This window comes from Periophthalmus magnuspinnatus, chromosome 12 (genome assembly GCF_009829125.3).
Source record: "Periophthalmus magnuspinnatus isolate fPerMag1 chromosome 12, fPerMag1.2.pri, whole genome shotgun sequence".
NCBI lineage: Eukaryota > Metazoa > Chordata > Actinopteri > Gobiiformes > Gobiidae > Periophthalmus > Periophthalmus magnuspinnatus.
The window spans coordinates 1,254,802-1,270,405 of NC_047137.1; the positions used below are offsets into that span (position 1 = coordinate 1,254,802).

The following is a 15,604-nucleotide window of genomic DNA, read 5'->3' on the forward strand; positions in this document are numbered from 1 at the left end:
CTATTGTCCTGTTTTTTTTAGCTCTCTTAGATCTATTGAAGGCCCCATTTTGGACAAACCTGCAAATAGAGGACATAAGTTTTTCTCAGTGTATGGACAGATCATACCTCATTTGAAAACTCAGAACCTCCAGAATTCACTCACTGAGCTGCAGAGGCTGCAATAGCACTGGTTAATGATAGTGAGGATTCAGATCAGAGAGAGCCCTTTTAAGGCTTTAAAATTAACTGGATTCCAGCATTGAAACTATATTAAGGAAATTATCATTTGAACTTTGCAAACTTTAATCAGAGATTTGGCTCCAGTGTGTGGGCAGTGCTGGGAACAGAGAATATGCTAATTTTCAAACTCAATGATATTTTGACAGTTGACTAATTAGCCTCCCACAATAGCCCAGGCTACCGCTTTACTTATGGTAATATGACAAACATCTCAGACATGTTCTTAAGAAAAGGGTTGGATGAAATAGATAGATCAAAATAATGGTTGTAATTAAGTTTATAATGGTAGAAGCATGATAAAAAAAAATTTAAAGTAAAAAGTAGGCTTTGACTTCTAGTAATTCAGGCCCATTCAGCAGCCATAGAATGGACTGTTAGGCTGTTCTGTTAGCAGGACCTTTTTAATCTCATTTGTTTTTTAATCTTTAATCTCAAATGTTCCATTACTCAAAGCATTAGGCCTTTGATTAATTGAAGGAACTGTATGTAAGGTCTTGATTTTAAATTCCATATGGCCAGCCTCTGCAGCTCAGTGACTAAATTTTGGAGGTTCTGAGCTTTCTGAGCTTAGATTTTTAAGTTGTTATTGAGACAGTATTTTAGGATAAATGGATGAATAACCAGTGCTAATGTAACCAATGCCAATGTGACACTCTGAACAGTAAATCCCAATAAATATAATATAAGACTTTTCTAATATCTTTCCCTTTGTGTTTCCAGGCAGGAGAGGCATCTCAAACTGAGACAGTGTCCGAGGAGAATAAGTCCCTGATATGGACCCTGTTGAAGCAGGTGCGTCCTGGGATGGATCTGTCCAAAGTGGTGCTGCCCACATTCATCCTTGAGCCACGATCGTTCCTCGACAAACTTTCGGACTACTACTACCACGCAGACTTCCTATCAGAGTAAGGTTCATATTATGAATACTCTGCAAAGAACATATATACATAACATGATAATGCATACATGACAAGAGTAAAAGTGACTTGAATCTGGATATTTGCTGTAGAATACCTACATAGATTATCATTGTGTTACCTTGTCTTTACTATTGCAGGTTGGAGTACTCATATGACTAAAACACACTTAAGATAATTGTGTTTAAGATTTTACAAAAAAAAACAACAATATAATAATTTTTCCAAGTTTGTCAATTTTTCCTGGTTGGAAATCAGGACATCATTTTACCTAGTAACTATGTGGCACACTGAGCCTAAACTCCTCTATTGTACACAGAAAGTATTTTTGACAGATAAAATTATGAGAAAACACCTTTATTTTGTTGAAATAATATTTAAAGTATCAGAAAAAAATGTGTTTTGATATAATTCTCCCAGTGTGATCAGTGTGGGAGAATTCTATCAGTGTCATCAGTGCATTTAGAACCCTCTACTTTCTGTAATTGTCAACATATCTTTCAAGTTTTCTTCACAAACTGCATCGTGATTGTTGTAAAACTATCATTTATATTTACAGGAGGTATGATTCTACTGACGGCATCATCAAAATCTGTCATACGCACTTTAATAATAGAAACAGGTCCATTGACTTTAAACTGCAGAACTGAGCAGCAACCACCTAGTTGTTATTAATTACTTGTTTTTATTGTTTTAAACCGTATATCATCTATTGTGCTCTCTGAGGCTGTGTCCAAATGTCCTCACTCTTCCCTACTTAGGGCACTATTTAGGGGTCACAGATTTTAGTGGTGTCCGGATGGCCAGTTGGTGAAAAAGTAGTGCACTCAAAATTTCCTATGGTGCACGTAGTGGGCATTTGTGGTCACTAGACCGGTCAATATAGTCCATCTATGTGAGATCCAGCTTGACAAAACTTGTATGATTATTATTAGTCTATAAATACTTGTGCCAGTACAATCTTATCATTATTTATGACAGAAATCACGTTTTTATCAGAGTTTAGACTTTTTTTTCACCAGAGTCACGTGACCCAAAAGTAGAGAGTGTCTGAATTGCTCAGTGAATGAATACACTATAGAGTCCGGTAAAGAGTGCAGGGCTGTGTAGTGAATGAGGGATTAGGGGCTAGGATGGACATTTGGACACAGCCCATGTATTTGAATAATTAAAAAATAAGGGATGATAGTGCTCTGAAGGACAAGGCAAAGGGAGGGGAGACTCAAAAGCATCAAAAATAAAACTGAAACTTAAAACATGTTAATTCTTTGTTTTTGCTGAATATAGTATTTTCAAAACAATATGGTGATCTAAATATGTTGTGTGTTAACAGGTAATACCCCACAGAAGTGTAAATACTACCTGTTTAATAAAAGCTGAACAAAAGCCTTAGTTTTTCTATGTCAACAACTCATTTTCAGAGCTGCAGTGGAAGAAAATGCCTACAACCGAATGAAGAAAGTGGTGAAATGGTACATCTCTGGATTCTATAAGAAACCCAAGGTCAGAGTTAACACAGTGCTTTCTATAGAAGGACCAAAAATGCACTAAAAAGTGCAAAATGACTTCTTATGTTTGTGACAATCTCTCAGGGTTTGAAGAAGCCTTACAACCCTATCATCGGAGAGACGTATCGCTGCATGTGGCTGCATCAGAAAACCAACAGCAAAACCTTCTACATCGCTGAACAGGTACAAAAATATAACTTTGGACTCTTAGATTTATCACAGGACACTAATCACAATTAATGCTGTTGCAGAAAGTTTGCTAAATGACTCAAGACTAAAAAGTAGGTGACAAAAAAGCAGTAGAATTATAAATTACTAATACATAGTAACTAACTAATACAGGGGTGGAAAGTAACTAATTACAAATACTATAATACATTACTGCGCTAGAGTAGATTTGTGGAGTACTGAGTACAGCACAAGTCCCTGTGGTCCCGATTCACTGCTGTATCTGCTTGTTTCTACACAGACAAACTCACAGAACATGTCTGCATCGCCTGTTCGCTGTGCTTTTTACTTTTATTTCAGTACAATTTTGGAAGCAGTACTTGTACATCCAACTGTCCTTTTACTTGAGTAAGCAACTTTAAGTACTCTTTCCACCATTGCTATAGTAATGATCATTTGTAAAATGAATAAAAATAAATACAATTACATACAATTTAATTTATTAATCAAATACCTGCATCAAATACCTGCACATTGATAGAAAGGTGATGGAAACAGAAGGGTGGAACGATGTGGTAAGTTTACAAACCACAGTATCCAATATGTTTTTATATATATATATATATATATATATATATATATATATATATATATATATATATATATATATATATATATATATATATATATATATACAAATATACAAACCACAGTATCCAATATGTTTATATATATATATAATTATTATATATATATATATATATATATATATATATATATATATATATATATATATATATATATATATATACATTTATTTATTTTTTTCAAAAGCTTATTGGAAAATTAATAGGATTTTCTTGCAAGTATATCAGATCATATAATGTCACTCTGATCCTTTATCTCTGTATAAAAAGTTTATATAATGTTAATTGATATATTTCCTGTTTAGGTTTCTCACCATCCTCCGGTCTCAGCATTCTATGTCAGCAACAGGAAGGATGGCTTCTGTGTCAGCGGCAGCATCCTCGCTAAGTCCAAGTTTTACGGTAACAAGGCTGCACAATAACTATTTCAAAATAAAGTTCTTAAAAAGAATTTTGAAACGTGTATTATGGTTTAACCCTAGTTTAGTTCTGATTTAGCCCTGGTTTAATCCTGGTTTAGCCCTGGTTTAGCTCTGGTTTTGTCTTGGTTTAGCCCTTGTTTAGTCTTGGTTTAGCCCAGGTTCAGTCCTAGTTCAGTCGTGATTTAGTCCTGATTTAGTCTTTGTTTACCCCTGGTTTAGCCCTGATTTAGCCCCGGTTTAGTCCTGGTCTGATCCTGGTTTGAGACTCTTTTAGTTCTGGTTTAGCCCTGGTTTAGTTCCTGAATCACTCTAGGACAATCGTTTATTTAGTTGAGTCTTGGGGGCAGAAAATCTCCAAAACTACAACACACAGTTACTGTACCTAGACTGTATCAGGGCTGACTGTGTCCACTGTATAATCTCCAATTCTTAAATTAGCTCATGTCTTTGCTGCCTTTGTAGATTTAAATGCTGTCACTACTCTTCCTGTGTCCTGTCATGTTGATGTTGATGTTTATTTCAGGGAACTCTCTTTCTGCCATTTTGGATGGAGAGGCACGGCTCACATTTCTGAACCGAGGAGAGGATTATGTGATGAACATGCCCTACGCTCACTGCAAAGGTCAGACTGCAGTGACCTCTCAACCTTTTCACTGGAAGGGAGGACTTTGGTCACTACTGCTATTCATGAATAGGAAGCTGCTTAAATATAGTATAGAGAGTATATAGTACCAATAGTGTAAAGCTAGGAAAAGGGTTGTCGAACTCTTTTAGGCTGGGTACTGCCAAAAGCAGTATTGATAATAGTAGTAGTACCAATAAATCCTTAATATTTGCTTATTATTTGCTTGGGTTTGGGTTACTTCTGTTATTTCTAAAAACTATATATTTCTACATTTACTTTTCACATTTCAACATACAACATTTTAATTGAAAACCTAAATAAACTATTCTCTTTTCCTCTTTGCAGGGATTTTGTACGGCACCATGACTCTGGAGTTGGGAGGGCAGATCACCATCACATGTGAGAAAACCGGATACAGTGCACAGCTGGAGTTTAAACTAAAGGTACATTCAAAAAAAACAAAAACATTATTTGTTTTTTTCATTGGACATTTTATACATCTTACTCCTTGCACTGTTGTTTTATCCCTGCCCCAAACCAAAAACTACCATCATACAGAGACAGGTATTTGTATTTATAAGTTTCAGTAGGATGGCAAGAACACAGTTTAGCATTGTGTTTAGAGTTGTTAAGTGTGGCATCACGGGTCCAAACTGTTCCAAGCTTTCATAGGTTGTCTAATCAGGACTAAGTCAGGGCTAAATCTTGACTAAATCACGATTAAACAAGGACTAAACTATGGCTAAAACAGGGCTAAACCAGCGCTAAACAAGGACGAAACCATTACTAAACTAGGCCTCAACAAAGACTAAGCAAGGTCTAAACAAGGACAAACAAGGACTAAGTAAGAACTAAACCAGTACTAAACAGGGCTAAACCAGGACTATACCAGGACTAAATCAGGACTAAACCAGGGTTAAATCAGGGCTAAAACAAGACCTGTCTAACCAGGACTTAGCCAGGTCTTTACCAGAACTACATCAGTATTAAACCAGGATTAAACAAGACTAAATTAGGACTAAACCGGGGCTAAACCAGGACCAGGACTAAACAGGTACTAAACAAGGCCTACATCAGGTGTTTACCAGGACTAAACCTGGATTAAAACAAGATCCTTAGATGAACCTTTGACTTTATATTCACCCTCTAAACCAAGACTGAATTTGGATTGGAAAAATATTTACTGTTGCCATAACAATTAACTATTTAAATAAAAAATATGATTTCTCTTGAATTGGCAAAAGTCTTCGAAACTTCCTTCAAAACAAGGAGAAGCCATGTGACTGAAACGTATAATGCAATGCAAAGAAAAATTCTGAACATTGTAGAAGCTGGACCTTGACTGATTTTCATAGAAGTTTGAGTTTTGACCCTTAACAACTCTGTAGCTGTCTCCCTGGCTGCGTATGTGCTAGAGCAGTGGTTCTTAACCTTGTTGGAGGTACTGAACCCCACCGGTTTCATATGCACATTCACCGAACCCTTGATTATTGAAATATATATATATATATATATATTTTCAAATTCAAGACATATTTATGTTTTACTGGTACACAAAATGAACCGTGCATTAACATCACTGTGTTCAAAGAATAAAACCAATACAATGCATGAACTCACAACAAATTACATACATACCTTTTTACAAAGACATGACCTTTTTTAATACTGAACACTGAAATTATTAAAATTTTTAACCTTATGTATTTCAATAATGAATTTATTGTATTTGTGCTATTTATTATTTTTAACATTTTAACACACACCCATCACCTAATTTCCATCACCCTACAGGGTCGGCAACCTTTAACTCGCAAAGAACCATTTGGACCCACTTTCCATGGAAAATAAAACACAGGGAGCCGCAAATACTTTTTGACATCTAAAATGAAGATAACATTGTATATAATTATAATAATAATGTAACAGAATAATGTAGTTTTATTTTCACATACAAGTCTTCGACACGTGGCAGATAAATATGGCAAAAATAAGTTAAGTGCATAAAAAATATAACTCACCAAACCGCTGCATCAGAGGGAGCCCTGCGCTTGTGTCTTTGCGGATGAGGTGGTCCCATCGAGCAGTGATGAGAGACAACGACACCCGCAGTGTGATTATGTCTAGTCTGCTCCGCAGTTTCTTTCAAAAAAACTCTAAAGGCTTATCTTTTAATCCCAGGTACTTAGTCTCCATGTGCCAAAGCAGTTTTGAAGGTTTCATTGCCTCATTTGCTTTTCCATGTTATGCATGTTATGCAGAGCGGACTCTGCACGCGAGAGTCACCTGTAGCAACAAACCCATATTTTACGTAGGACTCCTGGTGTTGTCTGTTAATTTTAGCTTCCTTTTTCTTGGAGGTCGTAGGCTCCTCTTCTGGCTCCTCAGTTGGCCATTTTCCCTTTGTTAAAAGCTCTCCAAAGACTTTTGTTTTGGCTCATTTTCACTCGCTTGTGGCTCTACTTTTGGGCGACGTGTCTGATGTGTTATACGTGAAACGTCAACGCGGAGACAAGAGCAGATCTATCACAGATATAATATACTTGTCACTGCATCAAATAGATTTCTGTGGCGATTTCCTCTCAGGATTTTCATTATACATCTACAGACAAGCTTATTAGCGCGTCAGGAGGGACGGGCGACAGTTACATCCTCCTGCTCCTGACCCCTGTGCGCACAGCGTCTGAAAATCAGGGCTGTCTTTACGCAGGACTGTGAGGCGTGAGCAGTGTTTGTTTTTAACATTGTTCCGCGAGTGTGACGCTTATTTTGATCAATGAAAAATATTGTATTTTAATATTTCAAGATCACAATAATCTTCAAATTTAAACTACAATAAAAAGAACTAACACAAATAAAATACACTTCAATTAAATACTTGAAATTAATTTTCCCTAGCCAGAGCCGCAGTATAAGGATGAAAGAGCCGCGGGTTGCCGACCCCTGCGCTAATGAATATTTACTGCAAATCAGTGTGACTTCTGATGTTGCCTTTGAGAGACCAGTTCAGAAACGCATGGCTTCACCTTGGCAAGTGCCACTCTCATGTAATTTTCACAGCACATCAAAGGGTGCATTTGTTGAATTGGGCCAACGTCTGAAGACGCTCGCAGTCCGCTAATCATATGAGTCGGGTGTGTGTCTTGACCTGCGCCGAACCCCTGAGACGGACTCACCGAACCCCTAGGGTTCGATCGAACCCAGGTTAAGAACCACTGTGTTAGAGTAACCCTCCTATATCCTAACCTTGTCTCCTCCATTGCTTCCTTCTCTACCTCCTCATCTCCTCGCCTCCTCCCTCACGTCCTCCCTTTTTTCTCTCTCTCTCTCTCTCTCTCCGCAGCCGTTCTTGGGCAGCAGTGACTGTGTGAACCAGTTTTCGGGCAAAATCAAACTGGGCAAAGAGGTGTTGGCGACACTGGAGGGACACTGGGTAAATGACATCAGATAAGACATTTTAAATTATTCATGCTTTTATTATCAACTTGAATTTAAACTTACTAGTGAATGGGTAAAAAGGGACTCAAAATGTAAAGTTTTATTCAATACTTGCCCAAATGTACCCTTTTATGGCTACTTTAAAACTGTTAATGTTATTGCTTTGCCAGGAATGTTCAACAGTATGGCATTTAACTGTTTTGTATTTATTAAATTACAGGACTTTTTATTTCTTCAAGAAATACCTTGAAAAACATGAATTCTTATTGTTGCCGCTTCACAGATCTGACCTGTAACTTGACGTGGTGGCATCACCTGCTTGTCTCCATGGAAATGAGTTTAATGCTATACTGTGAAATATTCAGATTCTGGTAACTTTATTTTTACCCACAGGAAGAATTGGTCCAGCCAAAGCAATAACATCTCCATGAAGACAAACAGGTTGTGAATCCTCCACCAGAAAAGTTACAGAGTGCAACTTTAAATATTCACTTGCTGTAAAAGAATTTTTGAAAACTTTTAATGGAGAATGTCCGTAAAGTTTTTAGATTTAAAATATCAATTCATTGGCTCACTGTGTAACTTTTCTGATGGAGAGCACGCATCTTCTTGCTACTTCTTTATCTAGATTGTTCTATAGTATAGTCTCCATGGAGACAACACCCTAAGTTACAGGTCAGATTTGTGGAGAGGTGACCGATGCATGCCTTTCAAGGCAATTCAATAAATGCAATACAGATCAGCTTAATACCATACTGTGGAGACAAGCAAAACATCTGCATGGAGACAACTCCTCAACAAAAAGTTATGTAGTGCACCTTTAAAATTAAAAGTGTATTTTCTTTTCTCCTCCAGGACAGTGAGATTTTCATAAACGATAAGAAAACAGGGACCATAGACACCTTCTTTAATCCGACTCCAGATCTGAGGCAGAATCGACTGATAAGGTGCACAGTGCCCCCGGAGGAGCAGGGGGAGTACGAGTCTGAGAGGTATGCTTGAAACCAAATCTGTACCTGATTTTTTTCACCTAATAATGTAAGCATTTGTTTTGCCCCAGTCCAAATCTATTTTAAAAGCAGCTCTTCGGTCAAAATAGCATGCTAGTTGTTGTTAGCACTACTTTGACGCTCTGGTCTCAAAGTTGTGAAAACGCTTATAAAGTGAATTGTGCTAATTATGTGTTAGAAAAAATTAACAAGTTTTTTATTTAACATGTTTTTTGAGACAAAAAACAGGCATAGCATTTGCTATGAAACATCTATAAGTGAGTAAATGCAAAAAAGATAAGTTTAATGGCATACTGTGGAACATCGCAGGCCAAAGCATTAACGTCTACAGAGAGTTGAAGGTGGCAGACCCTCCATCAGAAAAGTTATACAGTGCACCTTTTGGATAGAAAGCGCACCAAACCCGTAAAGCATTTTTATTCAATATTTTAAAACTTAATTGTCCTATTCTGATATTGCTTGATATAATACAGGGGAATCACACTCCTCAGCCTTCCCGGTAAGGTCTATTCCAGGGTACTGGAGAGGAGAATCCGACCGATAGTCGAACCTCGGATTCAGGAGGAGCAGTGTGGTTTTCGTCTCGGTCGCGGAACACTGGACCAGCTCTATACTCTCCATCGGGTCCTTGAGGGTTCATGGGAGTTTGCCCAACCAGTCCACATGTGTTTTGTGGATCTGGAGAAGGCATTCGACCGTGTCCCTCGTGGTGTCCTTTGAGGGGTGCTCCAGGAGTATGGGGTCTGGGGCCCTTTGCTAAGGGTTGTCCAGTCCCTGTATGACCGGAGCAGGAGCTGTGTTTGCATTGCCGGCAGTAAGTCAGACCTGTTCTCGGTGCATGTTGGACTCCGCCAGGGCTGCCCTTTGTCACCGGTTCTGTTCATTATATTTATGGACAGAATTTCTTGGCGCAGCCAGGGGCCGGAGGGGGTCTGGTTTGGGAACCACAGGATTTCATCTCTGCTGTTTGCGGATGATGTTGCCCTGATGGCTTCTCCGAGCCAGGATCTGCAGCCGAGTGTGAAGTGGCTGGGATGAGAATCAGCTCCTCCAAATCCGAGGCCATGGTTCTCGACCGGAAAAAGGTGGTTTGCCCTCTCCGAGTGGGTGGTGAGTCTCTGCCTCAAGTGGAGGAGTTCAAGTATCTCGGGGTCTTGTTCACGAGTGAGGGAAAGATGGAGTGTGAGATTGACAGGCGGATCGGTGCAGTGATGCGGTCGCTGTATCAGTCCGTTGTGGTAAAGAAGGAGCTGAGCCCAAAGGCAAAGCTCTCAATTTACCGGTCAATCTACGTTCCTACCCTCACCTATGGTCATGAGCTCTGGGTAATGACCGAAAGGACAAGGTCACGGATACAAGCGGCTGAAATGGGTTTCCTCCGCAGGGTGGCCGGGCGCACCCTTAGGGATAGGGTGAGGAGCTCGGTCACACGGGAGGAGCTCAGAGTAGAGCCGCTGCTCCTACACGTCGAGCGGAACCAGTTGAGGTGGCTCGGGCATCTGCTAGGATGCCTCCTGGACGCCTCCCTAGGGAGGTGTTCTGGGCATGTCCCACCGGGAGGAGGCCCCGGGGAAGACCCAGGATACGCTGGAGGGACTATGTCTCTCGGCTGGCCTGGGAACGCCTTGGGGTCCCACCGGAGGAGCTGGAGGACGTGTCCGGGGTGCGGGAAGTCTGGGAGTCCCTGCTTAGACTGCTCCCCCTGCGACCCGGCCCCGGATAAGCAGAAGAAAATGGATGGCTGGATGGCTTGATATAATGGACGATGTGACAATCTTAATTGTTGTATTTTCTGAATAGACTTTGGCAGCACGTGACTCGAGCAATCAACAACAAGGACCAAACGGAGGCGACCAATGAAAAGTTTCTGCTGGAGGAGGCTCAGAGGAAGTCAGCCCGAGAGCGAAAGGCCAAATGTGAAGATTGGATCTCAGCACTGTTCGAGCAAGACCCAGTAACAGGAGAGTGGCACTACAGATATGCAGAGTGAGTCTAACACTGGGATATCAGAGGAGCAGAGTGAGTCTAACACTGGGATATCAGAGGAGCAGAGTGAGTCTAACACTGGGATATCAGAGGAGCAGAGTGAGTCTAACACTGGGATATCAGAGGAGCTTGCATGTTCTCTCCATGTCTGCATGTTTCCTTTACCACTAAAAACATGTAAAAAATAATATAATAATGAACTTGTTTGTGTCTGTAACTATGATAAGTCTCCCGATCTGGTAAGGATCACCCCAGAATGGGTAGAGGAACTACAATTCCTTAACATTTCCCCTCTCTCTCCTCTGCCTCTCTATCTGTCTCTTCCTCTCCCCTTTCCCCTTTCCCCTTCTCCCTCCTCTCTCCCTCTCTCACTCTTCTTTCCCCATGTGTCTCCCCCCTCCCCTCTCCCTCTCTCCTCCTCTCTCTGTCCCCCTTTCTTTCTCTTTAGCACCCGGCCGTGGGACCCACTGAACGATTTGATCCAGTTTGAGAAAGACGGCTGTATTCAAACTAAAGTGCGCCACCGGACGCCTATGGTACGTTCAGGAAGTCTTATTAGTCTGAGTAATCCAGCGACGCGCAGGGACAATTGCAAATGCCAGGTAAATTTCCCCAAACTCTATTTACTGTCCGTCATCTCAGCGTGTGTCCGGCCTGGTGTCTCATCTGTCGCTGTCTTTCTGCTTGCTGTGGTTTGCAACTGGTCTCCATTTTGTGTCTCATGTAGAGCATGTTTGTAGAATTCAAGCTGTAGTATTCTATTGTCAAAACTAGGACTGCATGGAATGTGGAAAAATATACAATAACTGTTTTAGGAATGTAGTAATGCTATTTTGATATCTTAAATATTTTTTGACATTGCAAATTTGTGTTGGTGTTACTAGTTAAACTTCAAATTTAAAATGGCTAAATAATGACTATTTAAGGTGCTTGTACCACCTAAACAACATGAAAAACAGAAGTAGTTAATTTCACACATCAACTTATTCCTCACTTACCTTATGCATTCTGAACATCCTAACTATTCACCACGATGAGTTTGAGAGCTTTTTGCATTTTGCAGAGACCAGAGCAGAGTTTAACGTCATAATAATGCTAAGAAACATTAGCATGCTAACGATGCTCTTCCTGATTCTCAGACAATAAAACACATTTTTAGAGGCAGGGCACAGTGGACTTATTTTGACCTCAGGAGTTGCCTACACAAGTTATCTTTACTGGGGCAAGACACATTTTTCATTATTATATGATACAGCCCCTTTTGAAGAAAATCTTGTCTTGGCAAAGTGAAAACATCTCCACGGAGACAAGCAGGTGACAGACCCTCCAGAAAAGTCTTACAAATTTGAAACTTGTCAAACAACACAAACAAAGCTGGAGTGATACTTTTAAGTTCATTTTCTTGTTCCGGATTTCATCTAGTGGCAGGAAATGGTGGTACAGTGTGGCTTTGAATTCAACCGTGCCAGAGACAAACAGACATATTTTGTAATATAAAAAAAACACACACACTTAAAGTTTTATCATTCACAACAATGTATGTATATATATATATATATATATATATATATATATATATATATATATATATATATATATATATATATATATATATATATATATATATATATATATATAGAGCTCAGATAACAGAAAAGCAGCTCCCTTAACCATGATACACAGAATATGTAATAAATATGTATGAGATAAATCCCATTGGCTTTGTTTGCTGTGTTATCATTCTTGTCCAGTGTTGTGCATGTAACTCCTCATTCAGCATGTTTGTGTTCATCAGGAGCATGTTTCACCAGCTCTTCACTGTTAAAGGAAAAATCATCTTATTCTCATTAGAACTGCAAGATTAGTCAGATAATCAAGATAACCAAATCCAAATAACAATATGAATGAACAACAATTAGCAAATGTCATACAAACTGCTAACCCTGTAGTTTAAATCTGTACAAACATATTCTGAAATGTGATTCTTGTATTCCTGTCAGTTCATGTTTCAGTTTTTTTGTCATTTCTCCTGGATGTGTTTTAAAAAGTGAACTTTGAACAGAATCATATAATGAATGCATACATTGCAAATTGCAGTGCTTATTAGAAAAATACATTTTGGTAAATCTTGCAGCCCTAATTCTCATGTTATGTTACGTTATGTTATTCTCACACATATACTTAGATTTTAGTATATTTTAGTATAGATTTTAGTTTTTATTTTGTTTATTTAAAGGTGACAGTGCCAAAGAGGAAACACAAAAGCGACAAACCCAAGAGTGCAGAGAGCGGCTGTTCTTCCCCTGAGCTCGACCAGCACGACTCCTCAGGCAGCGAACGTAAGACACAGAGGACAGTTAGAATCAATAGGATTTATGCAGTGCATTTCAACATATAGAGCTCTACAGTGCATGATTCATTCACTCTATACTCAGAGGTGGTAAGCTACTATTAGAGCCACAGCTGTCCTAGGGCATACTAATGCAATTGACGCTGCCAATCTTTGCCATCAGCTTCCCCAACCACTAACAATCATACACACCACATTCATACAAGTATGTAGCCTGTGCACTTACTGTTTTAAAGAAGGTACTACAATCACAACTGAACCTGTGTGTCCAGAGCCTTAATCTGCAGATAGAGGACACATACTCATTATATGGACAAGCCATGCCTCAATGGCAAGCTCAGAACCTCCAGAATCCACTCAATGAGTTGCAGAGGCTGCACTATCACTAATTCATGATTGGCTTTAGGTGCTGGGGTTTAGGTACTGACCATTCAGATCAGAGCAAGTTGTTTTAGGTTGAAACTGGTAACCCAAATGAGGGACTCACGTGAGGCTCATTCTGCTTTCTGTTTGGATAATCTTGGATAACCAAATCACCAAATTATAACATAACAAGTGGGACATAATGCCAGAGGTTTTTGTTAAGATTTTTGACACTTGACTTTGTTAAATGAGCACAATATTCTATATTGCTCTGCACAGACAATGTATTTAAGTTCTGTATCTGCTTCAGGACATAAGAGTAAACACAACAATCGCCTGAGGAAGAAGGGAGCTGACCTGAGCGAGCTGCAGAGTGCCATAGACTCCATCAAACAGACACAAGAGGATATCAACAAGTGAGAACACAGTTTGTATAGAGAACTGGTTTAGACATGGTTTAGTTCTTGGCAAGTCCTTGGTTAGACCTGGTTTAGCCCTGAGGTACTCCTTATTTATACCTGGTTTAGAGCTCTGTTAGTCCTTGGTTAGACCTGATTTAGACTTGTGTTAGACCTGGGTTAGTCCTTGGTTAGACCTGATTTAGACTTGTGTTAGACCTGGGTTAGTCCTGGGTTAGACCTGAGCGAGCTGCAGAGTGTCGTAAACTCTATTAAATAACGCAAGGACATCAACAAGTGGGAACACAGTTTATATAGAGACCTGGTTTAGTCCTGGTTCAGTCCTTGGTTAGTCCTGAATTAGTCCTGGGCTAGACCTGAGCGAGCTTTCGAGTTTCATAGACTCCATCAGACACCAAAAAGACAGCAACAAGTGAGAACACAGTTTGTGTAGAGACCTGGTTTAGACCTGATTTAGTTCTGGTTTAGTCTTGATTTAGACCACGTTTTGTCCTGGTTTAGGACATATTCCTTGTCTGCAGTCAGTTTCTATCAGTTTAGTCCTGGTTAAGTCCTGGTTTTGTCCTGGTTTAGTTCTGGTTTCATCCTGATTTCATCCTGGTTTAGACTTTTAAATGTCTGTATATTTTCTTCAGCATAGCATTATAATTGATATATTCCTGCTGCTCTGAAAACGACCCATACTAACCTGGTTGTTTTCTTATGAATTCTCTGATACCCTCCTGTCTCTGTCTCCCCTTGCAGGAGCATCAGTGCACTGCGTACCCGGACAGCGTCTCGTACTGAATCAACGTCTTTTCTCCAGCAGAGGGACTATGTTGTGATTGCACTTCTCATCCTCCTCCAACTCGTCATCAGTGTACTCTTTAAGTGACAACAACAAACCAGGTGGACTGCTCCTGAACAGAGGAGGAGAAACGAACTACGCTCTGAAAATATGACTCTATTTGACCTAAAAATGACTTGAAATTTGAATATTCATCTTAATTTGAGTAGTTTTAATTAGTTTAACTTTAATACCAGTTTGACCTAGATTTTTTACTTGTTTCAATATATTGTTTTACTTTTTAAAACTCAATTATTTGCGAATGGAATGAGAATTTTATGATTTTTTTTCCAATTATAAAAAAACAATAATTGAATAATTGTGTAAAGGGCCCATATTGCGCTGTTTTCTTATCTATGTTGTAATGTTTTCTCCTCATCACAAACAGACCTGGAGTTGTGTTTTGTTTCGTTCTCACATGATTAACACACAGACCCTGCATATTTAGGCTGAGTTCTTCTCTCAAACTGAAAACACTTGCTCCACCTTGTGATGTCATGTGGTAATACTGGAAGTGCTCCAGTGTATTTTTAAACTCCATACATCTTCATTAGAATCACTTGGATAATTTCACCCCTTGAATTGCCAATCTTTACTGAATTAAAAGCAAAAGGTAGCTGTTCACTTGAAAACTACCACTTCATGGCATTACAAGGTGCAACTGAGCATTTTGAGATTTGGAGATGTAGACAGACTACTAATAA

The 15,604-nt window shown here is 39.3% G+C and overlaps 1 protein-coding gene across 4 annotated transcripts in view; it reads left to right on the forward strand.

Annotated features, from left to right (window-relative positions):
• The window catches only part of osbpl8 (oxysterol binding protein-like 8), a 190,159-nt gene extending 175,096 nt beyond the window's left edge, over positions 1 to 15,063 (forward strand). For 2 of the 4 annotated variants that reach the window (XM_055225662.1, XM_055225663.1), the window contains exons 12-24: positions 942 to 1,126; positions 2,560 to 2,641; positions 2,731 to 2,829; positions 3,767 to 3,863; positions 4,407 to 4,505; positions 4,854 to 4,951; positions 7,852 to 7,941; positions 8,802 to 8,938; positions 10,757 to 10,942; positions 11,391 to 11,544; positions 13,179 to 13,281; positions 13,966 to 14,071; positions 14,819 to 15,062. In XM_055225662.1, the coding sequence (XP_055081637.1) occupies positions 942 to 1,126; positions 2,560 to 2,641; positions 2,731 to 2,829; positions 3,767 to 3,863; positions 4,407 to 4,505; positions 4,854 to 4,951; positions 7,852 to 7,941; positions 8,802 to 8,938; positions 10,757 to 10,942; positions 11,391 to 11,544; positions 13,179 to 13,281; positions 13,966 to 14,071; positions 14,819 to 14,948 (1,566 nt within the window). In that variant the 3' untranslated portion in view covers positions 14,949 to 15,062. Of the gene's footprint in view, positions 1 to 941; positions 1,127 to 2,559; positions 2,642 to 2,730; positions 2,830 to 3,766; positions 3,864 to 4,406; positions 4,506 to 4,853; positions 4,952 to 7,851; positions 7,942 to 8,801; positions 8,939 to 10,756; positions 10,943 to 11,390; positions 11,545 to 13,178; positions 13,282 to 13,965; positions 14,072 to 14,818 lie in introns of all 4 variants that reach the window. The other 2 variants (XM_055225661.1, XM_055225664.1) reach the window with 2 other exon arrangements.
• Positions 15,064 to 15,604: the final 541 nt, after the last annotated feature.